This window comes from Peromyscus eremicus, chromosome 5 (assembly GCF_949786415.1).
Source record: "Peromyscus eremicus chromosome 5, PerEre_H2_v1, whole genome shotgun sequence".
In the NCBI taxonomy this organism is placed as follows: Eukaryota; Metazoa; Chordata; class Mammalia; order Rodentia; family Cricetidae; genus Peromyscus; species Peromyscus eremicus.
The window spans coordinates 38,578,614-38,604,264 of NC_081420.1; the positions used below are offsets into that span (position 1 = coordinate 38,578,614).

The 25,651-nt window shown below is 46.9% G+C and overlaps 1 protein-coding gene and 2 long non-coding RNA genes across 5 annotated transcripts in view; 1 reads left to right on the forward strand and 2 right to left on the reverse strand.

Moving 5' to 3' along the window:
- Window positions 1-25,651, forward strand: part of Carmil1 (capping protein regulator and myosin 1 linker 1) — a 294,654-nt gene that overhangs the window by 108,219 nt on the left and 160,784 nt on the right. For both annotated transcript variants that reach the window (XM_059263261.1, XM_059263262.1), the window contains exons 3-5: window positions 9,939-9,989; window positions 14,611-14,670; window positions 23,432-23,553. In XM_059263261.1, coding sequence (XP_059119244.1) covers window positions 9,939-9,989; window positions 14,611-14,670; window positions 23,432-23,553 — 233 coding nt within the window. The remainder of the gene's footprint in view (window positions 1-9,938; window positions 9,990-14,610; window positions 14,671-23,431; window positions 23,554-25,651) is intronic.
- On the reverse strand, window positions 410-8,694 carry LOC131911275 (uncharacterized). The gene is made up of 5 exons (XR_009379320.1): window positions 8,495-8,694; window positions 7,751-7,886; window positions 7,307-7,483; window positions 1,723-1,844; window positions 410-759 (listed from the first exon to the last, which is right to left on the reverse strand). It is a non-coding gene; the product is annotated as an uncharacterized LOC131911275 (long non-coding RNA).
- On the reverse strand, window positions 10,103-24,919 carry LOC131911274 (uncharacterized). 2 transcript variants are annotated; one of them, XR_009379318.1, is made up of 4 exons: window positions 24,699-24,919; window positions 23,430-23,551; window positions 22,573-22,658; window positions 10,103-10,567 (listed from the first exon to the last, which is right to left on the reverse strand). It is a non-coding gene; the product is annotated as an uncharacterized LOC131911274 (long non-coding RNA). The 2 variants fall into 2 exon arrangements; XR_009379319.1 differs by lacking the exon at window positions 23,430-23,551.

Here is a 25,651-nt window from a genome sequence, read left to right on the forward strand (position 1 = left end):
GTCAGCTGGAGTATGTAGGAAAGCACCTGGTCTTTAGTGCCCCAACTGAGTTAATCCTCTCACCTGCTCTAAAGGCACCTTAGAGGTCAGAGAATGCTGGAAGAGTTTGAAAGTGGTTTGGTAGCCAGCGAGTGAGCATTACCAGGAGAATTCAACTTGGAATTCCATCCCATGTTCGTTGTTCCTGGCTGCTGCCATATCCCCCTCTCCGTTTCTCTTCTCTGGAATGAGTGCACATTCTCACTCCTCCATCTCTACTTTATAATAATATTAGGTAGAGTCAGGTCCTTGTGCTCTGAGCCACCTGCACTTTTGCAAAGTGGGAGACTGTTTTGTAGCTTTGCTCTGAGGAAGGAAAGAAAACACACACACACACACACACACACACACACACACACACACACACGTTTTTCATTTGATTATTCTAACAGGACAAAAGGGAAGAAGGGATGCCTGTGCCTCTGTGGGCTGGCCACACACAGGTTGTGAAGTTGAAATCCTGTAAGTGGGTGGGGGAGGGTGTGTGTGGCGGTAGAATGACACAAAGACAAATGACACTTCACGTTCCTGTCCTGCACTTGTCCAGTTGTTAGCTGTCATCATCGTTCCTTTTGTCTGAGGACGTGCTCTCCCGAGGCGTGCACTGGCCACAGTTGTGGGCTGTCACTGTTACTGTCTGTCCTTTGGAGTGATCTTGCATGGCCTGGCCCTTGCCGGATGTGATACACAGGATGGAGGACTCTTGCATGGGATGTGGATCTGGAGAGGGTTGGACAAGGGCAAATGATGACAGTTGATTCAGCTGGAAGGACTTCTCGCACAAGCTTGCTTTTGTCTAGAGAGTCAGAAGGTACTGGCCGGTTTGGCCAGAAATGCTGCCATGCAGGCCAAGTGCCTCCTCATGAAGCTTCCATATGAACCCTCTGACCTGGGCCTAGAGCTTGGCCTTTGATTTACCTTCACCCTGGGCCTAAGAAGGTCCCATTCTAGTGCCTGTGATCATAATGCCTCTATTTATTTGTTTGTTTTTTATGTGCACATGGGTGTGTGTGTGTGTGTGTGTGTGTGTGTGTGTGTGTGTGTGTATCCATGGAGTTCAGAAGAAGCTAGGTAGCTGATGAGGGGGCATTAGCAGGAGAAGTGAACTTGGTTTGGATTCCTGAGAATTTAACTTGGTCCGGATTCCTGTTCATCATTCATTGTTGCTGTTTGTTTGTGGTGGATCATTCAGAGCTGGAGTTACAGCTGCTTGTGAGCCACCTGACGTGAGTGTTGAGAGCTGGACTTTTGGCCCTTTGAAAAGAGTGTTAAGTGCTCTTAACTTCTGGGCCATCCCTCCAGCCCTAAGACACTTTAAAAGAAGGCCTGTTTCTGACTATGTGTCACTACTAGGGCACTGTAATTAAAAACATTGTACTACTCCTCTGTCTTTAAAAATGTCACTAAAAAAATCATGTGTTAAATTACAGAATTTTGTATCACCTGGTATTTTGAAAAGAGGATATAATGTATAATTACATTAAGAACCGATTGGACATAGTGGTTCACGCCCGTAATCTGAGTACTCAAGAGGCAAAGACAGGACAATTGTGGTAGTTTGAGGCCAGCCTGGCATACACAGTGAATTCTATGCCAGGCAGTGTTACATAGAAAACCTGTCCATTAAAATAAACCGGAAAAGCACCCAGCATTGATACTGTTTTGAAGGAGGCGCATGCTCACCTGTGGGGAAAGGTTCAGCTGGTTTGTCTCCTGCATGCTTGACTTCTTTCAGCTCGCAGTAATGGGATAGCAGGAAGAATGGAGCGATTATGTCTGACAAGCCGTGTGTAAACATTCCATTTCTGTGTAAGCAGAAATAACCAGGCAGGAAGAAAGGATTTGCACAGGTGTTAGAGCACACAGCCTTTGCTGGCGCCGGGCACCAGAATAGAAGCTGACCTCAGCGGCCTCTTGCCCCTTTCTGCAGGATCGGGACCATGGGAGTGACATCCTTTTAGCAAACATTTACCACCAGGGGCCTGTTATTCCTAGAAGTCCACATACACCAAGGGCAGGGAAGCCCAGAGAGGGCCTAAGCAATGGGTTCAGAATTCTGGAATGTAACTTAGAAACTCATTTCAACATTCATTCACTCATTCACTTCATTCATTCATGAATAACAGTATCTCATAGTGCAGCCCAGACTGGCCTTATACTCATGGCCCTTCTTTCCCCAAGTTCCTTGATTACAGACAAGTTCAATCCCTCTTTCTCTCTCAATTAAGCTGATATAATTAGTGTTTTTTTGTTTTTGTGTTTTTTTAAATGCCGAATGCCGTTTATTGAAGGAGGGAGGAGGTCTTAAATACAGGCTTACAGCACAATGGGAGAACCCCGGAGGGCAGAAGTTCGCTATGGATGTTTTACAATCTTGCATCTAAGCTGTTAACGCCCATTATGCAGGATACATAGACAAGGAACTTCCCTTAAGCATTCAGGAGGGTGGAACCTGGCAGGGAATTAGCATAGGGAGTATATCAAGGTCAAGGTCAGCAAGCAAGGCAACAGTTACCCAAAACGGGGGCCAGGGCCCTACAGGTCCCCCTTTTACTAAAAAATGAGCTTCTGACTTAGGTTGCTTGGGATGTCAGCAGGTCACCTTACCTGTCATGGAGACACCTGCCCAGGCCACACAGGCGCTCTGTCTTAGGTTGGTGAGTGCCCCCCAGGTAGTGTATTTTTTTTTTAAGTGAAAAAAAAGATTTATGTGTTGTGTGTGTGTCTGAGTACATATATGTACTCTGTGTATTTGCATTGCTTGTGTAGGCCAGAAGAGGGTATCAGATTCCTCTGGAGCCTGAGTTACAGGCAGCTGTGAGCTACCAACTGTGGGTGCTGAGATAGCCCAGCAGTTAAGTGCACCTGCTGCTCTTCCAGAGACATTAAAACTGTTCACAGTTGGTTTACCCGACTAGCTTATTCACTCAGGCTAAATCTAGATGCCTCTCCCCTCAGTTTCATTACATTATGGTTATACTATAAATTCAATTATAACAATATAGACAGACACTATTAACATGTCCCATAGAACAGAATTCCTTTGAGCACTTTGTGTATTAGCTCATTTAACCCTTACAGCTCTATGAAACACAGATAAGAATTGTAAAATTCTTAATTGTTTGTGTGCACAGTGTGTGTGTGTGTATGTATGCATGTATGTGAAGGCCACAAGTTGGTTTCAGGCGTCTTCCTTGATTCGTTCTCTCCTGTACATATTGAGTCAGGGTCTCTCACTTGAACCCGGAGCTCACTTATCCAGCTAGTGCGGTTAGTCATTTTGTTCTGTGGATCAGAGATCTTCAAAGCACTGGGGTCACAGGTTGGCTGCTGTGTCTGCCTGGCATTTAACTCCATTCTTCATGCTTTTATTTGATGGCAGACACTTTACCCACTGAGCCACCTTCCCTACCCTTGGGTTGATCCCCCCCCCCCCCACATTATTTGTTTTGAGACAGGTTCTCACTACGTAGTATAGACTGGCTTCAAAGTCACTGTTCCTCTTGTTTTAGCCTCTTGAGGTTGGGTTTATTGCTCAGTCACAAAAGAAACTGAGGCACAGCAAAGGTTTAGTAATTTGCCTCAAGGTCGTAGAAATAGTAAATACTGACGCTGGAGTCACAGCCGGACACTGCTAGACCCAGCATCCATATCAGATGGCATATAATTGCCTCTGACTCCAGCTCCAGGGGATCTGACACCCTCTTCTGACCCCCTTGTGCACTTGAACTCACGTGTGCATGCCCCCATGTGGACACATCTAAGTACACATAATTTAATTTTTTTAAATGCCATGGATGATATATTTTACAAACTGCTGTGGTTATATACCAGTAAAACTGAGCCAGGCAGGTATGGTGGCGCACGCCTTTAATCCTAGCACTCGGGAGGCAGAGGCAGGCGGATCTCTGTGAGTTTGGGGCAAGCCTTGTCTACAAAGTGAGTTCCTGGACAGCCAGTGATGTTACACAGAGAAATGTTGTCTCAAAAAAACAAAAACAAAAATAAAAAACCCAACAACCCTATTTACAAAAGTATGAAGCTGGACACAGGGACCCAGACACATTACACTGTTTAAAATTCAGTTATAATTCAATTTATAGTGTGACTATAATGCAGTTAGGCTGAGATGAGATGTGTCTAGATTTAACCTGAGTGGATAAGCTAGCTGAGTGACCTGACTATGAACAAGGCCTACTATTGCTAGAAGAGCAGCAAGTGCCCTCAACTGCTGAGCCATCTCATGGGGTAGCTCGCAACTGCCTTAGGAGGTAGGAAACTTGCAAGCTCGAGGCCAACCTGGGCGACATAGCAAGGCTTCATCTCCTAAAACTAAAAATGAAACCAAATAAGCAGCAGTCCCTACCACACTCCACAAATGAGATGGATGTATGCTTTTGCCATAGGGACTACAGTTGGTGAATCCTGTGCCAGGCTGTATTGTATAGTGAGAACACTTAGTAGTGACGGGAGAACCCACAATTGCCAGTCAAGAATGATGCTTCCATTTTGAAAGGGACTTGGAGCCGGGCAGTGGTGGCGCACGCCTTTAATCCCAGTACTCGGGAGGCAGAGGCAGGCGGATCTCTGTGAGTTCGAGGCTAGCCTGGGCTACAGAGTGAGTTCCAGGACAGGCTCCAAAGCTACACAGAGAAACCCTGTCTCGAAAAACCAAAAAAAAAAAAAGGACTTAGGATCTGGGGTGGCCCTACCTTGAAGCATTTCTGATGTTCCTTTTGGGTAAAGTGTCCTCCTGCCTCAGCTAGAAAGCGTGTGTGGTGCTAAGAGCCTTAAAACCCATGTGACCTTGCAGGAATCTCTCAGTATCTGTCGCTCAGTGGTCTCACCGCTTGCCCATGCCCCTTACTCAGGTGTGTGTGGTGGATCACACACGGCTTGCAGAGGATGCCCAAGGGGCTGGGGATTTGGAAGAGAGGGAAACGACTTTTATCATTTGGTTTGCTTGGAATTTACAGGATGCCTCAGAGTGTAGGACCCTGTTGAGTGTTCAGCTTGCCACCCGCATGAGCGTGGATTTAGTCAATGAAGTTAAAAGGGTAACATTTTTATTAGTGTTGGAGGGAGTTCCGGGGTCCACCTCAGAGCGCATCGCCCCTGTAAGAAAATGGAGGCATGGCTGTGAGCCGTGTGCTTTAACAGTGTGCAGAGTTTTTAGAAAGTACTGCCGAGTGAGACTTTGATTGGAATTCCTTTAGAAGAAAGGGGCTGGTGCTTGCCTTTCCATGAAGATCAGATGAAACTCATTCAAGTTGGCCCTGTGGGGTGCACACTAAGCCTCTGTGGGAGAATGTGTCTTTGGGGCTGGAGGGCAGTGATAGCTTTGCTCTTGGTGGGGAGGGTCCCCTGACTAAGTGTGTATGCTCTCCATACTCCACTCCCCTGGTGTCTTATAGTCAAGGTCTCTTACTCAGTAGCTCAAGTCTGGAAGTGACAGTGATTCTTCTGCCTCAGCCCCCAAGTGTGATTACAGGTGTGAGTTATCACGTTACCTTTCCTCATTTCTTTTTTAACTTTGCAAGAAAATTCTTCTCCTTCAAGGTCAAAACTTGTGTATTGACAGAAAATTTCAGCTTAGGGTTTGCCTTAGTGTCTTTGTGGGTTTTGTTTTGTTGAACAAAACTGAGGGAGTGGGCCTGCTTACCCCTTGAGACCTAAAGAAAGATTGGTAAGGAAAGCTTGTGTTCAGCAAGCGTGTGCTAGGTGCTGGAGCGACACTCTGCTGTCAACTGCTGTCTCCTCATCATGGTCCTGGGGTGGCTGTTCGTGCCTGAGTGTCTCATTTCAGGAGCCTCATTTCCTCACCTGACACTGTCCGCAACCTCTCATCTGCTGGACGTGTCAGCTTTGTGGAAGAAAGTGAGAGAACCCGAATTTCAATCCAAGATTTTTCTGAGGCCCAAATCCAAGCATGTAGGTTGACCTGGGTTCCTGACAAGATTCTCGGTGCCAACACCGGAAATGTCCTCTGAAATGAGGAGGTTTGACCATGATGGAAGTCCTGGTCATTGAGGTGGTTTTGGTTTGAGCATGAAGAACATGTGGTCAAACACTTGGTCCCCAGTGTACGGTGCTGTTGGGGAAGGTTGTGGAACTTTAGGGTGTCTTAGGAGCCCACTGCTTGGGTTACTGCATGAGGCCTGCTCTGCTCCCTGCCTACGACACAGTGCTACCAGCTAGCCACATGCTCCTCCCGTAGCGCCTTCCCTGCCTCAAGGGACTGTAGCACCTTGAGCTGTAAGCCCAACTCAGCCTCTTCCCTTAAGTTGGTTCTGTGAGGTGTGTGGTCACACCAAGGTGAAGGGTTACTCAAGCACATCTCCCCATGAGTATGCTCCTGGCTGTTCCCATGAAGGTGGAGTCCATACCTGTGCCTGCAAATCCTCTGGGGCTACATCTTGGGGCAGTTTGGAAACTGCATGGATGGGGCTTCCCAGCTTGGCTGGAGCCTCATTTATTGACTCAGTTTGTGCCGGTAAAGGAAGAGGCATGCTTCAGAATGGTAGTGTCTGTAGCTTTCAGTCTTGAAATAAGAGGGCCCATGTGCTCTCCAGACCCACTGTGCTCTCCGGTGCTGAAAGATCGGCTCTATTTCACTTCTACTTTGTTATAGTTTTTCTGAGAACTTCCACATGACTCTGGAGACTGGAGCTAGCTCTCAGAAAGTAGGACCAGCCAGCACAAATCTTTCATGGCTTGTCTGTCTTCCTTCAAAGCCAGGGCTTCCTCATGGATGCATTTCTTTTCAAACAACTTATTTTGAACTGTGTCCAACTTCAAAAGGTTGCTGTGTACTTACACAGCATGGCCACACATCCTTGTAAAGATAGGAAGTTGACACACTAGGCCACAGATTGTGAGCCTGTGAAGTTCCAGGGTGAAGGCAGAGTAATCATTAGAAAACGTCATGTCTTCCTGTGACCAAGAAATGGTCCTCCCTCAAAGGCGAATGTGTGGTTTTGCTTTTCTTTTCCATCTCTTTTATGTTTAAATGACTAATACTATTTAATACTCAGCCCATACCTTGTGATAGCACCTGTGGAAGGGGCGTGGCGGGAGAGGACCCACAGTTCGGCAGAGCTTGGTGGCTGGTGGAAGGAGGTGTTTATCCCCAAGTGTAGCCACAGGGTGGGAAGGCTAGCAATGCCATATGCTTCCCTGTTCCAGTTGCTTAAGTGCGTGTTTGGAGATTGGTTTTCAAGACTTCTTAATGAGGTGCACACAGGGGACCTTGTAAGTGCTTAATTACCTGTGTGCTGCTCATTGATGTCCAAAGGCATCTCTTCATTTCCGTTTATGCGTTGTTCACGTTTCTCTGTGACTGTGTTGCAGATGAAATTCTCTCCTGAAATGCAGTATTTCTTCTATGATCAGTGTCTGTTGGTCTTCTCAGAAGGCATAAAGACAACCCAGGATCTAGAGCGACCTTTAGAGAAAGGGTTGGGGACGAAAGGGCTACCGCAGGTGTAGAATGCAGAGGAAGGAAGAGGTTGGAGCAGGCCAGGAAGAGATCTGGTGGGAATAATGGCCGCAGTGGCAGAGAGGGGGTCTGAGGGAAGAATTGGGAGACAGTGAGGAGGGACAAAGACTGAGAGGTCTGCATCTGGACCCAGGCAGACAGAGGAGGATGGTGACAGTGGCAGAGACCAAGCCACGACCAGAGGGATAGAGGCGGGAAGGCAGTCTGACTCACCGATAGGAACTCCACCTTTTTCTCAGGGTACCACTCATCCCTCTGGCTGCTGATGACCTGTGTGTCTATTTGCTTCATAAGGCTTTACTCTTCTGTGACTTGTTTGTGGTTCCATGTCTGCCAGTGCCTGAGGAATCTGGCTCTCAGGAGAAGATTAGAATCTGGGGTGAGTAGCAGGAAGCACCCCAGAAGTGTAGCTAGAGCACCTGGGTCAGAACTCCAGCTCTGCCATGTGCTGCTGTGCTTGCTGTGGGAATGCAGAAAGCATGGTGGAGCAGAGATGCTCACCACACGTCAGTCAGGAAGCAGAAAGGGAGATGAAGGGGCCAGCACCAGGATCACATGGAAAGCCCATTCTTGCTATACAAGGTGATAGTCTCTGTCTGCTCCAGCTCCTTTGGCTTAAAATGGGAATAAGGATAGTGTTTCCCCCATAACTAGAACACAGGCACACATTCGGACAGTTCAGTGTGTATAACAGAGATTGACTCATCAAAGGATCCAGGTACTGGTACCCTGGCTCTCTCCACTTCTTCCTGGCTACCAAGAAGTAGTTACAGATGTGCTCCTCCATGTATTCCCTGCTATACTGTTCCGATCTCTGACCCCCAATGAACTTCAGTGGTCATGGACTGATCTCTGAACCACCAGACAAAAGAACTATCTTCTCCTCTTAGGTTGTTTCTCTCAGGCTTTCTGCATCCTACATTCATTCTCATGACCAGCAACGCTGCCCACGCTTACCTTGACATTTTTCATGTGTATTGCTTTGTTTCTTTGCCTGGCCTCCAAGAGCTGTGACTGACTCATGGCATATAAAATCTTCAAATGATGATATCTTCTGTTGCCTGGATTGATCCCAGAACTTATTAGAGTTGTTTAGAGCAGGCCCACTTCTAAAGTCGAGCAGTGAAGGTTTTAGGCAAGAATGGATCCTGGGCATAGCCCCCTTCCCTCTTCCTTAGTAAAGACTGACCAGGGTCCTAATGCAGTGGTTCTCAACCTTCCTAATGCCAAGACCTTCTAATACAGTTCCTCACGTTGTGTTGACCCCTTACCATGAAGTTATTTTTGTTGCTAGTCCATAACTGTAATTTTGCTACTGTTATGAATTGTAATGTAAATATTTGGTATGCAGGACGTCTGATAGGCGACCCCTGTGAATGGATTGTTTGACCCCAAAAAGATCGCGACCCACAGGTTGAGAACCACTGCTCTAGTGCATACTAGCCAAGCGCTATAACTCTGAACCATATCACCCCCAAGTCCTGATGTGTAGCTTTGAAGATTCTATTCAAACCCAGGATTCTTCGATTAGTACGAGTCTCATTTGCTTAACGGGGATTTAGTGAAAAGGACGTTCTCTGGAAAATGAAGGAAGACATTGCTCCTGTTACTGCTCACAGGGTTTTGGCCTTTCTCTTCTTCAAAAGCTTGCTCACGAGGCGCATGGGGATCTCTGTGGTGCAGAGAGCCAAGTTAGATAATAGGTAGGTACCCTGCTCAAAGCCAGGCATCAACTTCTTTGGATTCAAGAGGGCTCCTCGGATGGCAGGAGAGGCTTATAGGCCCACAGGGCCCCATGGTGTCCCTATGTCATTAGCTGATTATCAGGAAGAAAGTTCAATCGTGCCCTGTCTAAGGAAGCAGCGTTGGGAAGGTCTCTTGGAAACTAGCCTGAGTTTTCTGCCTGTGTGTTATGTGAGTGCTAGCAGCCTGCACCCTCGTGGTAGAAACAGCAAACATGGTGCTGCTTGTCATTGGGGGGTGCGAATGAGAAGGTACCGACCTTCACTGAGTGTGCTGTTGACTGACGTAGCTGACGTAGGACACTGTGCAACACAGCCACATTTCAGTGTCTTGCCCATTCCACCACAGTGACCTAGTCTTTGGGCTAGCTGCTCAACAGAGTTCATGGGTTACTTGTTCAATATAGGCCTTGATGCAAGCATCCCTGGACTGGAACTAATTCTAGAGGACCAAGAAGCCATCCCTGGTCACTTACTCTTCTATGACAAGAACTAAGCCCCACTACAACACTGAATCATGCCACCTGCCGCAGTGGCGACAGGGAAAGTTTTAGGGTCTCAGGGTCATTGACGTCAGGCAGGTGAGACTGAAACATCTCCCCCCCCCCCCCCCCGGACCATTTGCAGTACTGATGCCAACATCTGCTTTTGTGTTGCAGGTGCTCACGTCATGCCGAGCCTTCCTCCTGTCAGCGCGCATCCCCACCAAGGTAAGCAGTGTTAAGTTCTCCTTCTGAGATGGCCTGGCAGACACACTCAGGACATAGCCACATGCACACTCTCACACATATCCAGAGATACTCAAATGAAGGGGCGTCCAACCTTTGACATTTCGATATGATCTCGTCATCTGCAGATGTGTTGAGTTGCCCTCACAGCTGTTCTGGGATGCATGCTATCTGCAGAATGGACAAGCCACATGTGCTCACAGATTCATTACACAGGCGTAGGGTTTAGGCTAATGAGTCTAGAGTTATCTTAGCGCACACATTTTGTTTCATTCCTCTCCAGAAGGCCCCGAGAGGTTGTCATGAAGGATGCTTTTCATTTCCTTTCAGCTCTCTGTGGAAAGCCATCCCAAGAAAAATGGTGATGCAGTTTGTGTTCCATGTCCCCGGGCTCTTCGTCCCAGTCACTTTTCTCCCTCAGCTGTGCTGTCAAGTCCTTTCCTTTCTGCCTCAGTCCCGCAGTAGCAGCGTTTGTCTGTCAGGTTTTGACATGTGGGAAATAATCCTCAGATTCTGAAGGGGCGTGCCGGGTTGTGAGCGCTGCAGCCCTCTCGTTCTGCCTGAGGAAAGAACATTTCAAATTCCCTGTTTCCTCCCCTCCTCTCTTCCCTTCCCACCCCTCCCTCTCCCACTCTCTCCTCTTCTTTCCCCCCTCACCTCTTCCCTTCTCTTCTTTTCACCTTTCCACCCTTTCCTTTTTTTTACCCCCGCCTCTTGCTTCCTTTCCTCCATTAACTTCCTCTTCCTCTTCCCCCTCCCTTTTTTCTACCCTCCCTTCTCTCCTTTCTTTCTCCCACCCCTCCTTTCACTCCCCCTTCTCTTACCTCTTCCCCTCCCCTCCTCCTTCCCTTTCCTCAGTTTCTTACTCTGGCCCCATACTCCTTTTGTACCTCAGGCTGACCTTGAACTCACAGCACCCCTCCTTCCTCAGCTTCCCAGGTGTGAGCTGCTTACTAAGCTCCAAGCTTACAAGCTTCTCTAAGGAAAGAATCTTCAGGTTCTCACCCTTTGACATGTAAAGTGATACATGTTTACTGTGGTATAAACTAATGGGTGACTATGGCAGCAAGGTTGGACTAAATTCTCTCTAAAATACCCAAGGCAGAGCTGGTGTGGTATTGCACTTCAGTAATCTGAGAGAGGAGGGTCGTGGGTTCCAGGCCAGCTTAGGCTACATAGTAAACTAAAAACAGGAAAGGGGCAAGGATGGAGAGGCAGGGTGGGGGGGTGGGGGTGGGGATGGAAGCACATTCCGGAAGGCTGCGTGTAACAGAGCTAATGCCGCTTTATTGCAGAGGGAGTTATTTGGGGCTTGAGAAAAATAGCTTGCCCTAATGAAGGGAAGGCTCCAAAGCTGAATGTTCCAGTTCTTACACGTGATTCTAGTGCTAGGGTGGTAGAGACAGGAGGTTCAGGAGTTGAAGGTCATCCTCAACTACATAATGAATTAATTCCAGGCTAACCTGGGCTACATAGTAGATTGAAGGCCAGCCTGGGCAGTATGAGAGATACTATCTGGAAAAGAAAAAAAAAAGGCTTCTGGGTAGTATTTGGGTAAATATGTGAGCTATCCCAAACGTATAGACACGGGCACACAATTGAGTCATATGTCTCAGGTCACGCATGAAGAAATAGCTAGGCAGCGGGACACACACCTGTAGTTGCAGTGTTTTGGGGGGTTGGAGACAGGAGGATGACTGTGAATTCAAGGTATCCCTGGGCTTTACAGTGGGTACCAGCCAGTCTAAAAAAGAATGGGAGAGGGAGGGTGAGCAGGGGGAAGGGCGTTTGTGTGGTGTTGGAGGTTGACCCCAGCACCTCATGCGTGTGAGGCAAGCATTCTGACAATTAAAGTCACACCCCCAGTTACACCCCTGCCCTAGGCATGTCTAACGATACCCCAAAGCTCTGACTCAGCCAGGCTCAGCCAGTCATCCGTTATTGAATGCTGGTCCCTTTCCACCTCTTGTTGGCTCATCGAGCTGGAGGTTTTCCTTTGAGGACTACCTGCAGTCTCCACAGGCTTCCCTGGTTCTGCTAGCCCAGTGCAAGCCCTTGTTGGGCACAATGCCAGCACCTTAATTGTGGTCCAGCATCAGCGAGACAAATTGACAGGGTGGCGGAGTCCCACCTGGTGACTCACACCAGCACAGTGTTCGGGGCTGGCACCCACCCTGCGTCTGTTGGATGCGATGACCGCTGAGGGTCCCTGGCGTGCTCTTTATGTAGCACTTACGTCAGACACTTTAAATGAGAGGTGTTCTCCATAGCAACCGGATGTGAGTATACAAGGGGGAGTGCCTGTGACATAGTGGAGGCCAATGGAAGTGAATTATTGAGAAAATGGACACCCTGAGGTCCACACAGAGACGGAGTAAGAGGCATAATCTAGAACATGCCTGTGCTCACCTGCAAAGCAGGTGCCTTCAAATGCTCTCTATTTTCCTTTAAGTTTCTGAGACAGGGTCTCATGGAGCCCATTCTTCCTCTCCCTCCCGAATGCTGCAACGACAAGACAAGCATGTATCACCGTGCCCTGTTGATTCAGTGCTGGGACTCAAGCTCAGGGCTTTGTGCATCCTTGGCCCCAAGTTCTCTTTTAAAAGGGATTTTAGTTGGAAGCTGGACGCTCTGCCATGCCAGTAGCTCATCTGTTAGGTTTGACTCAAATAAAGGCTTTGGCACTGTGAAAAAGAGCGGACTGTCAAAGTACATGTACATGTTTGTAAGTATGCAGGTAGGCAAGTATGCCATTTTAGGACTCAATTTAGGACTGCTCCACTTTAAAGAATTTCACCCAGACGTAGATCTTGGTAATGCTGGGTAAAATGTCGCTGTAAATGAATGTTTCAAAACATGGGCCTCCAAGGGTGCATGCAGCTCATAGAGGAAAACACTCTCCTTCCTTTCTGAGTTTCCAGTGTGGCACATAGTAGGCTGTTCAGAAGTGTCAGCGAAGTGAATATGAAAGAATGAATTCATTTATTCATTCTCATAGACCACCCCCTCTAACAAAGCCTTGCTGTGTAGCCCAGCTGGCCCTGAACTCACAGTGATCCTTCTGCCTTGGTCTCCTGAGTTCTGGAATTACAGACATCAGCCACCACACCAAGTTCTATGTGTCTAGCTCCAGGCGTCACTGGGCCTCTGGTGTTTAACTTTGGGATTTTCTGCTTTAATATTTTGTCCTACTTGTGAATTTTTTAAAAAAAGTTTATTTTATGTGTATTGGTGTGAATGTGTCAGATCCCCTGAAACTGGAGTTACAGACAGTTGTGAGCTGCCATGTGGGTGCTGGGAATTGAACCCAGGTCCTCTGGAAGAGCAGCCACTGCTCTTAACCACTGAGCCATCTCTCTAACCCAATTCTGCACCCTGTTTCTTAAGCATGACAGCTTCTATATCCATGGGTTTCCCATCTGTGGATTCCTTTATTTGGATCCAAACTATGTGAAAACAGTGCTCCCCTCAGACATTTTCTCTTCTTTCTTCCCCAGGCAGCACGGCCCTGCTGTTTACACTGCACTGCACTGTCTTAGGCTTTATAGGAGCTAGAAAGATGACGTTAAATGTTTAGGAGGGTGTGTGCCCATGCACAGTGTGCCCTGGTAAAAGAGACTTAGACATCTGCAGATTGTGGTGCCTTTGGGCATTCCTAGAACCCCCCAGGGGTACCAAAGGGTGCACATGAGTTTCTAGATTTAATGTGAGATGGGGCACACACTTCGACCCGGTCATCTCCCTCTGTCTCCCGGACTCACATCTTGTGACTGTTTGGTGTGAGATGAAAGACTGCACAGCTAGGAGAAATGTTAATGACCAGAGATAGATCTGGGAAGGTACTCTACAGTCTGGAGAATGTTTCAGATGCAGAGAGATGATGATCACAGGAGAAGAAATGAAGGATGCTTCTTAGTTGAGAAGACGCAGCTGAGTGGTAGGGTGTTTGTCTGGTTTGTGCATACTGGGTTTGTTTGGTGCCTAGCATCATAAAATAAAAAAAAAATGAATAAATAAAATATAAAAGACATAATATATGAAGACTTGGAGAAAGGGTAGCTTTGTTTAACTATGCACATGCCATTAAACGTAGTTTAAAATTCATAAATTATGTTCCTCCAAATCCATCTAAAAGAGGAATTTTATGGATTTTGAGGAAGAATGTGACTTAGTGAGTGACTGGAGGAAGGTAAAGGTTTAGAAGAAAGGCCAGGCCATGGGGACTGAGCCTTTCCAAAGGAACATGATGGAGAAAGGGGAAACAATGTGTATTTGGTGGCTCGGTCTCCTGAAGGCATTTGCCAGTGTACACAGTGGAGTAGAGTTCAGGTCCTTTATTTGGCTTGAGCCTGCATGTAATGTGAAAGTCAGGTATGCATGCCCTTCCTCCCTTCAGTTTGTGAAGTGGGTAATGCCTCTTTTGAGGTATGATGAATCCCAGCTCTGTTACTGCGGACAGAGGTATCCAGTAGCCTGGCTTCAGAAGGTGCACAAACCTGACTTTGCCTTGGGGTAGTTCTGATTATAGCATGTTTTGAACCTCAAATGATATGTTTTTAAGCCCTCATTACAGGTTCTTCTTCCCCTTTCCCTCTCATTACAGCTCGAGTTAACCTTCAGCTATCTGGAGATTCATGGAGTCATCTGCCACAAGCCAGCTCAAGTAAGTATGAGCTCTAGGACCCTATCACTGTGAGGTCATGTAAATGAAGATTTCTTGACACAGAACAGAAAAGCAAGAGAAGAGTAGGGTTTTCAGAAGGAGAGACTGCGGAGGCTGTGTGAGAGGGGTCAGGAGCTCCTTCTGATAAGGAAAATGATAAACAAGAGGGAACTGAGAGAACCTCGCCAGCTGCTGCTGTGAACACGACTTGTCCATTTGGCATGTTCCATGACAGATATTAACATCAAACCTCTGTGACTTTTATAAAGTCCTATGTAAAATACCCCTCACCCCAGGCAAGGCTGGCCTCAAGTTCCCAGCCATCCTCCTGCCTCTGCCTCCTAAGTATGGGGATCACAGGTATGAGCCATGGGCCTGGCTTTATGAAAGTCTCTCTTGGAAGGAAGTGATAAGTGGTTTCTTTTTGGTGCTTCAAAGCTGATTAAAAATAGTTTCATTTTAGCTGTAAGTTGTAGAAGTGAAGTGTAAAATTGGATAACTTTGGCATAAGTATACCCACGGAAGTGTTAGTACAACCAGGAAGCTGATTATATTCATCCCCTCCCCATCTGCAGTCTCTTATGGGCACCTGCTTTCTGTCACCTAGAGTGGTGACACTTTATAACATTTCATATGGATGGAATTATAACATTTCATATGGATGGAATCACATAGTTTATAGTCTGGCCTTCCTCACTCAGTTAACTGTTTTGAGGAGGATTTATTGCGTGTTGCTGAATGGTGTGCTGCGTCATGGATGTGTCAGTTTGGCGACCCTTGCAGCTGGGCCTAGAGAGTGTGCTGTTCCCAGTTTGGACTGTATCAGGAACAGCTGCTTCTTTGGACATAGATGTGGGGGTCCCTGCAAGCGTCACAGCCAGCAGGGAAACGATCTGGGTGAGGTAAGAATGAAACTCAGTTGAGCCTGACTTAGCTGGTGCTGGGCCAAACTTCAAGAGCCTGGCACCAGGTCTTTTATCTTAGCTATATTTAAGCGCAGCATAATTTGGGAAAACCAGTTTTCTGGTGACGAGTACTTTAGTCCCATGTGCACAATAAAGCTTAAGAGATGTTTACATTGAAACTGTTTAAAGATGGGTTTTGTTGACTCCGAAACAGTGCTCAAGATAAGGGTCTAGGGAGAACGCCTGAGGTAAACATGGCACCCGTGGGAGTCAGGATTGGGCTGGCCCGAAGATAACATAGAGTTACTTAGGATGTTGTAAAGTACAAGTGACATCTCTCATAAGGATGAGTTTATGGACTAAGGAACAAGGCTCAAGACTTAGGGGGGAGAGTCTGGGATAAACAAACAATGTTCTGGGGGACACAGGTGTAGCCTGGTCCTGCAGATGGCACAGGATCACCAGGCTGTAAACTACATCCCCAGCATTTCGGGTGGAAGGCCGGCCAACACCTTCCTTTGAAGAGATAAGCCTGTGTTTTGAACTTTGCTGGCTTCTCCAGTGTTATCTCCGAGCACAAGGACTGCTTACCCTCTACACATGGGCTTTCATTTGCCACGGGCACTTGTCTTAGTAGACTGGCTGGCTCCTCTGGTAGGTATATTGAGTACTGCCAGCCTGCCCTCAGGTAGTACTGTTTTCGGTTGCCATCAACAGTGTGCTAGAGATCTGGTTCTTTTATATCTCCCTGAACATTAGGTAAGGGCCCTTTGTACAAATTAAAAAAAAATTTATTTTAGCCCTTTTATATATGTGTGTGTGTGTGTGTGTGTGTGTGTGTGTGTGTGTGTGTGTGTGTGTTTTCTCTTCTGAATTTAAAAACAATATTCTGGATACAAATAATTGACTTTGGCATTTTGGTCTTACTTTCTCTTCACCTTGCTGTCCTCACCTGGTGGAGCCAGAATTTCTTCCAGATTTCTTCGTTTCTGTAGAGATGCTGTCATCATTTGTGTGACTATGGATAGCTTTTCTTTTTCTTGCCTTACTCCCATGGGGAGGGGACTCCTGAGTTGTATGTTCTCCTACACATCTTGCTGATGTAGTGAGAACTCAATACACTGACTTCTTTTTTCCCTAGGCTGTTTTCCAGAGTTATTCTGCAGTCAGCTACCTTGTAGAAAGATGGAATGTTTCTCTATGAAAGAGCAGGCTTACTTACCGTTTCCCCTGGAAACAGGAGACCGTACAGACATAATGGTTCCCCTATTGTGTGTATACAGGTATCCATCAGACTCTCTCCGTGTCACTCTGGGGGGACATCAAGCTCTGGGGAGTGTATTATGGTGCCCATGCCCCTTTGTTATTCCATTCATTAACTTTGTGAACAAGGAGCTTCCTGGCTCCAGCCAACATCTGTGGAACAGAAACAAGCCAACCCACTGGCTCCCAGGGAGGGTAGAACCAAGTCTCAGACCTTGGGAGCACCGTAGCCAGCACCTCCAGGACAGTGCTGAGCAGAAGCGGGCAGACCAGATGTTCTTGTCTCCATGGAAGATTACTTCTTCCACCATCAAGGATGACATTGCTGTAGATTGTTCTGTAAATGATTGTTACCTAATTAGGGACATTCCTTTCTATTCCTAGTTGAGTTTTTATCAGGACCAGTGTCAAATTTTGTCCAGTGTTATTCTTTATTTCCTGAGGTTGATGAGTTTATTATGATTTCTTCCCTTGCCTTCCATGAAGAATTTTATTTATTTATTTATTTATTTATTTATTTATTTATTTATGAATATTGAGTCTTTCATTCCTAGGACAGTCCCCATGAGTCATAACATATTACCTTTTTATATATTGTGGATTATATTGAAAAATATAATTAATTTTTTATTTTGTAGTCTGTTTATCTTGTTATATCACCTCATTTCTTTATTGTTTCCATCATTTTCTACACGTATATTTTTTATCTTTTAAATTACATTTCATTTTTTTAGAATATCATCTTATCTATCCTTTCATGTATGTGATAATATGTACTGATAATATATATAGTCCATATGTTAAACTTCGGGAAGGAGGTTTTTGCACTGCTGTTAAAGATGCTGGTTTGTCGTTTTCCTTTTCTCTTTTCTTCCTCCAAGATGGTAGCATAGTCATGGTGTTACCGGATGAAGTAGGAAGGAGTCTCTCCTCTGTTTCTCTCTTCTTATATGAATGGTGTTAGCATTGATTCTTACTTAGACATTTGGAGGTTGTCTATGCTTTCAGGTAATGCCACCATCCTCCAACTGGCTCATGGTATTCACTTGTGTTATCTGTAGAAATCTTTCCTGACATTGATAATTTGGTATCTTTTGTTCTCTTTGTGTTAGTTTTGTTAGACATTTATTTTATTGTTCATCTCAAAAACTTGTTTTCTGGTTGAATTGCTTTTCTGTTACGTTGGTTCTTTCTCTGATCTTTATTTTTATAACTGATTGTTTTATCTCTGAAAAGCATATGTGTGTTTAGGTTGTTGGTTATGCTTTTAAAAAGAAACTGTCAAAACTGTCATTTATGACATCTGAGATTATATACAAATCCTTGGAAGTTTTCCATAGTTCAGCTGAGAGCAATATTTTATCATTCTCCAGAAACTAGATTTTGAACAAAAAAAAATCACGGCAACATATGTTTGCCCAAATGGCCAAACATATAGAGGAGTGAGTCGTCACTTGTGAGTGATGGATGGTGATATCACCCTCGGCTGGTCTCTATTGAGGAATGTCTGCTTATGATTCAGGATGGGAGCAGAGGGCATGAGTGAATGTTAATGCCAAATTTATATTGGAAGTATGATTTGACTGTGGTATTTAATTATGAAAAAGGTGTTGGTACAGCAAGATGAAGTTTCCCCTGTGGCTGCAGGAGTTGACTATTCCATAACCCGTAGTCTTGTCAACCTCTGTATGCCAGCTACTTAGAAGAACTGGGTAGGCAGCTGTCAGCGTCAGTGACAGAGCTTCCCCGTTACAGGGAGCCCCTGATAGGAAGCTCTTCGAGTTCCCACGTGGGCTGCCCAGTGAGGTGGGCCTGGGAGATGAGTGCACCGATGGCCATAGTTCTGTGGTCTTACAGGTTAGACTACTCCCCAGTCCTGTAGTGCTGCTCAAGCTCTGCTGTGTTTCACAGTGGCCTCAGTGTGTGTAGGACGAAGTACAGATGCCCACTCAGATACCCACGCAGCAGCCCAGTCTCTCCCTGTCACATCACCCCCAACCCTTTGCGTGTATGCCCACATACACAACGTTTAGGGCAGTATGGATTAAATAAATCTGAGTGGTTTGTTGGTTATCTGCGTTCTGAAGATCGAGACTCAGTAGCCCATGTAACCCCAAGGGAGGATCAGTAACTCGAGAGCCTCACACCCCTTGAGTCTGTAGTTTATGTGAAGTCATGAGGACAATGACATCTGCCAGTTGCAATCACACTAACCTTTTTTTTTGAGTAGAGATTTTATTTTGTTTTTATTTTTGAGAGAGAATATGAATGCTCCCGTATGCAGATGCCTGCTAGAGGCAAGAAGAGGGCATCAGGTCCCCTCAAGTTGGAGTTACTGGTGGTACTTGAAATGGGTGCTGGAAACTGAATCTGGGTCCCGTGGAAGAGCAGCCGGTGCGCTTAACCCAGTGGTTCTCAACCTTCCTGATGCTGCGAACCCTTTAATACAGTTCCTCATGTTGGGGTGACCCCAACCATAAAACTATTTTCATTGCTACTTCATAACTGTAAATTTGCTACTGTTATGAACCATAGTGTAAATATTAGTTTTTTCCGATATTCCTAGACGACCCCTGTGGAAGGGTTGTTTGACCCCCAAAGGGGTCATGACCCGAAGGTCGAGAACCAGTGTCTTAACTGATGAACCACCTCTCCATTCCCTACAATCTAACCTTGAAAGTGGATTCTTGCTAACATTCTGGGGTTATTAAACTTTTGTTGTTGCTATTTTTACCATTTATGTGTAGTTTATCAATTCAGGTGAAGTGCTTGGAGCATAATGTAGTGCTTGGATGTGAATGATTGAGGAAATATGTTACCGAATTAGTGAAATTTGCCTTAATTATTGCTCTTTTCCTTTCCTTTGTGGAAATCTGGGATGCTGAAATCTTATTTTCAAGTCTTGATGTTGTCACCACACTTTTGGTGCTCATGGTCTTACACCTCTATACTGTGGAATTTTTAGATTTTCATCTGCAGCCCAAGACCTGCTATTATTATTATTATTATTGTTATTATTATTAAAGCTAAAATGCTGCTCTGTCATAGAGTGACACAGGTAAGCCAACCTCTGCTCATTTCTGTTAGAGGAAATAAAATCACCACGTAAGTTTATTGACTGTGGTTTAGTAAAAAATGCTGCCTATAACTGGGCCCAGTGGATTAGGTCTGTAGTCCAAGCCACTGGATGCCGAGGCAGGAGGATGGCAAATTCAAAACCTGCCAGCACTACAGAGTGAGCTCAAGTTGAGCCCAATCAATTTAGTGAGACCCTGTCTCAAGATGGAAAAGAGAAAAGAGGTAGAGGATGTAGCTCACCCAGTCCAAAGGATGCTTGTGCTGGGTTCTGTGATCAGGAGTAGAGAGGGTGGCTTGTCGACTCTGGAGATTTTAACTAAGGGCCTGGAGATCAACCCTAGGACCGTATGCACACTGGGCAAGCACTTTCTGGGTTACTGTTTTAAATGGGAGTAGAGGTTACTAGTTCTGCCCTGTGAGGTGTTTGAACATTCTGTTTCTGCTCAGCCTGGAGCAGAAGGAAGCCAGCATGTGACAGACAGCTCTTTTTGTTGAGGCCTTGATGTGCTGGGTGGCTCCACCTTGGTGGCTTTGTTGCAGACTTTACATTATGCAGAGGTGTTGACATCCATTGCCAGCCAGGCTTTGTAAGCACCTTCCTGTCAGGTTGGATCTGAAGGCTCATTTCTTCCCCCACCTGTTGCCCTTTCTCCTCCCTGCCATCCTATTCAGTCCTGTGTAATTAGAGATGATTATGTGCGAAGATGAAGTGGAATTAGAATAGGCTAATTATGAATCGCTGGCACCCAGACTGTGAACTGCCTAGAAGTGAGGAATGGGAAAGGGCCTTCACAGAGGGCTGGGGGCAGGGTGTCAAGCCTAGACACACAATGGCTCCCACACAAGCTGGCTTTAGCAAGGACTGTCAGCATGCGAAGCAAAGGAGCCCAATGTGGGCAGCAGCGTCCTGACGTAGCCTCCTCCCCAACACAGTGGAGTCTGGTAGGAAGCCAGCTACAAAGCTTCCCTGTGCATGGGGCAGCTGCCTTGTTCAGCGGTCAGTATGTCTCCTGGACCACTGTGTACAGGACAGGATGGGACTTCACCTAGAGAATTCTGTGATTTCCTTCCTCTCTCCTCCCTGCTTCCCTCTCCTCCCTCCTTCCCTCTCTCCCATTCTTTGTTTCCTCCTGGTCTTCCCATGTCTATCCCAAACTGACCTTGAACTTACCTTTCCGTTTCAGCCTTCAGAGTGTTGAGGTTACAGGTGTGCACTACCATGCTTGGGTCATACCATGCTTGGGTCATACCATGCTTGGGTCATACCATGCTTGGGTCATACCATGCTTGGGCCATTTTTTTTTTTTTAATCTTATTAATTATTTTTTTTATGGCTTTGTGTGTGTGTGTGTGTGTGTGTGTGTGTTTGTGTGTGCCTATGTGTATACACATGTGTGCATGCTTGCCACTATGTACATGTGGAAATCAGAGGACAAGCTTTGGGAGCTGGTTCCCTCTTTCCACCATGTGGGTTCTGGAGAACAAACTCAGGTTGTTAAACCTGGTGGCCAGTGCCTTTAAGTACTGAAAAATCCCACTGTCCCTCTTTTTCTTCCTTCCTTCCTTCCTTCCCTCCTTCCCTCCCTCCTTCCTTCCTTCCTTCCTTCCTCCCTCCCTCCCTCCCTCCCTCCCTCCCTCCTTCCTCCCTCCCTCCCTTCCTTCCTTTCCCTGCCACCTCCCCCACCCCATTTCTTTCTTGACAGTGTCCTATTATTGTAGCTCAGTTTGACCTGAAACTTAGTGTATATCCCAGGCTGGCTTCAAGCTCATGGTGATCCTCCTGCTTCAGCCTCCCATGTGCTGGGATTATGGGTTTTAGCCACCAGGTTAGCTTCTGTTATCAGTTTTTTAAAGAATATGTTGAGAGTTAAAATTCGCCCCCTTGCTAGGTAGCTAACCCTCTGAAATCTCTGTAAATGAGCTTTTGTAACACTGCCAGGATCGTTAACTGGATCTCAGCATTTTAACACATTCTCCATTCCTTTTCTCCTTAGCAAGAATACATTGATTTAGATTATTCTTATTTTCAAATTGGCTAATTTTATGGAAATCTAAAACAAACTGTGAGCATTGCTTTGTTACTCTCCCTGGCTAATTGCACATGGAATTCTATTTACTTTTTATATACATTTAAGTGACAAGAAGGAACAAATGCTGAGGATTAGATGCTGTGATAGTCCCAATGGATTTCATTGTACATGGCTGCTTAGAGCAGTGGTCTTCAACCTTCTTAATGCTGTGACCCTTTAATACGGTTCCTTGTGTTGTGGTGACCCCCAACCATAAAAATGTTTTCTTGCTACTTCATAACTGTAATTTTGCTACTGTTATGAATCATCATATAAATATTTTATATGCAGGATAACTGATATTTGAAGTTAATATTAATATTGATATTGACCCTTTGGGGGTCACAGCTTACAGGTTGAGAACCACTGACTTTGAGGGTTAAGATAATGCCATCTTTTAGGAAAGTGACCAGTGACTATTTCTTGGGAAATGTTCCCGTCATCAGCAAGTTGCCTGTTTCGTGGCTCAGCCTCTTTTCAGGTGGATTTTGACTTATTTTTGGGACTAGGTGAGGAATACAATCTCAGTTCTTTCTGGGGTCTCCAGCCCACTCTTCGACATTAAGCCCAGCAGAAGATTTTGTTACCTTGCTGTTTCAGTGTTTTCTCTTGCAGGTCTCTCTCTGCTTAGACAGGTTGGCTTTTTAATAATAACTTGAATTTCCCTTCGCTCCTAGTGAAAAAGATTACTAACTTTTATTCAAGTATTTTATAAGATTTCTTATCTTAAAAAAACACTTTCAAAAGAAAGAAAAAGAAACGCCAAATCGATGAAGTCATATCCAAGAGCAGAGCTACCACAAGCTTGGGCAGATGTTTCTCAGGATAGGATCAGACTGGATTGTGTGGGATGTGGTCACATCACCAGAGAGCTCTATTCCAATCAGTTTGGACTTTGGGATCCCGATTCAGTTTCCTGATCACATCCATAGTCAGGAGCAGAGAATAAAGAAATGGATCCTTGCTTACTTATACTCGGTTCTGTTTCTCTATTCTAATATTGTTCAGGAATTTCTGCCTAGGGAATGGAACCACTCACAGTAGGCTGCCTCTTTTTCACAACAGACATTCCACCAGAGACTTCCTCACAGCCCAGTCTGACCCACACAGATCCTTACTAAGACTTTCTGAGGCTGTGTCAGATTATAATTCAAAGTAACTACCACAGATACCTAGGCTGATTCTATTTCTTGGCTGTTGTGAATATTCCAGCAATAAGCATGGATACGCAAGTATGTGGTATGTTGATCTAGTATTCTCAAGCGTGATCAGCTGTGTCCCACGGTGGTGATGGTTTTAGTTTCTGAGAGCCCTCGTGGTGACTTACATTGTTGCTGTACCAGTTCCTACCCCAGCCGTACGCACGCTCCTTACAGACATCTCTTTATAATGGTACTAAGGAGGGAAGACATGGGCCCTCGGTAAGTGTGCTGCTTGTTCTTACAGATGGCCGTAGAAACTGAGAAGTGTAGCATGTCCATGAAGATGGCATCAGCTGAGGATGTGAGTGACGTGCTGGGTCACATAGGCACCTGCTTGCGGAGGATATTTCCAGGCCTCTCCCCACTGTAAGTCCCGCAGAAGAGCAAAGACCTTGTTCTTCATCAGACTCACATATGTGAAAATACTTTCCTCTTGGCCTTGTCCCTTTACCTCTTCTTTTCTCAGCCCTCTTAGACCACCATCACCACCATCACCACCTCCACTCCCACCCCCACCCCCCCCACCCCCCACCCCCCCACCCCCCCACCCCCCCACCCCCCACCCCCCCACCCCCCCACCCCCCCACCCCCCCACCCCCCCACCCCCCCCACCCCCCCACCCCACCCCCACCCCCCCACCCCCACCACCAGCATCACCATCACCTCCACTGCCATCACCTCTTCACCACTCTCACTCCAACTACCACAACCATCTCCTCTATCACTTCCTCTGTCACTATCTCCCACCCTTCCCCTCCTCCACCACTACCACCCCCACCCCAACCTCCTCCACCACTACCACCCCCACCCCCTCACCTCCTCCACCACTACCACCCCCACCCCCACCTCCTCCACCACTACCACCCCCACCCTCACCTCCTCCACCACTACCACCCCCACCCCCTCACCTCCTCCACCACTACCACCCCCACCCCAACCTCCTCCACCACTACCACCCCCACCCCAACCTCCTCCACCACTACCACCCCCACCCCCTCACCTCCTCCACCACTACCACCCCCACCCCCACCTCCTCCACCACTACCACTCCCACCCTCACCTCCTCCACCACTATCACCCCCACCCCCTCACCTCCTCCACCACTACCACCCCCACCCCCACCTCCTCCACCACTACCACCCCCACCCTCACCTCCTCCACCACTACCACCCCCACCCCCTCACCTCCTCCACCACTACCACCCCCACCCCCTCACCTCCTCCACCACTACCACCCCCACCCCCACCTCCTCCACCACTACCACCCCCACCCCCACCTCCTCCACCACTACCACCCCCACCCCCTCACCTCCTCCACCACTACCACCCCCACCCCCACCTCCTCCACCACTACCACTCCCACCCTCACCTCCTCCACCACTACCACCCCCTCATCTCCTCCACCACTACCACTCCCACCCCCCACCTCCTCCACCACTATCACCCCCACCCTCACCTCCTCCACCACTACTACCCCCATCCCCCCACCTCCCCCTTTTCCTCCTTTACTACCTCATCTTCCTTTTCTTACAACATCTCTTCCTTTTCTTCTCCCTTCCTTTTTTCTGGGTCAGGGAGGACAGGAAGGGGGTGGGGAACCAACAGTTTTACTACATAGCCCAAGGCTGGTGCAGGACTTTCTTCTGCAGCAGCCTCCAGGTGACGGGATTATAGGCATGAGTCACCCTGTCTGGTTTAGAATAGTGGTTTAGCTAACAGTCCACGTTGGGGGTGGGGTGTTGGAATGGAGGGTGGATCGAATGAGGTTTATGAGGTAGACAGAGGCTTCTGTTGGGAAACTCTAGGCTAAGATACTTTCCTGACAGGAGGGTGTGTTCCAGGGGTTGTGGGAAACCCCTTCCCGTTGCCCACCGAGCACGCTGAGGGGTGCCAGAGAGGCTAAAGCCTCACGCATGTGTGTGCTGATTTGTGGTGGCTCTTTCCTGGTGGTGAGCGGGGAATTCTGACAACGCTGCCCTTTTTGGAACACGAAGGAAGGAAGGCCAGCCTTAGGAGAAGGAATCTTTGTATCTTCATAGCAAAGGGCTAAAGAGGGCATTGGGGTTAGGAACTGTTTCTGTTGCTTTATGCTGAGCAGACCTGCTTGGCTCTGCTAGGTTCTCCTTATTCCCATCACAGACATGCTAAGTGAGCATTCTCAGGAAGGCTGGTTGCTGAGATTACAGTGTGTGTGTGCCTGGCCTCATGGTGGTACAGGGAGAGGGAAGCTGGGGTTGTTCCCTGCCACCTGCCTGTTGTATTTCAAGTCTTGAGTGTTTTTTAAGGCAAGCACTGCTGATGTCCAGTCCCAATGTGCATGTTCGCAGAAGCACACGCCTGCAGGGTAGGCTGGGAGGTGAGGGATGAGTCAGTCACAGCCGCCGTGGGGAGACACTCAGAAGGGACACTTCCTCTGGAGTCACCCTTACCTTCCGGCCTGGTTCTTCCTACCTTGCCCTGTCCAT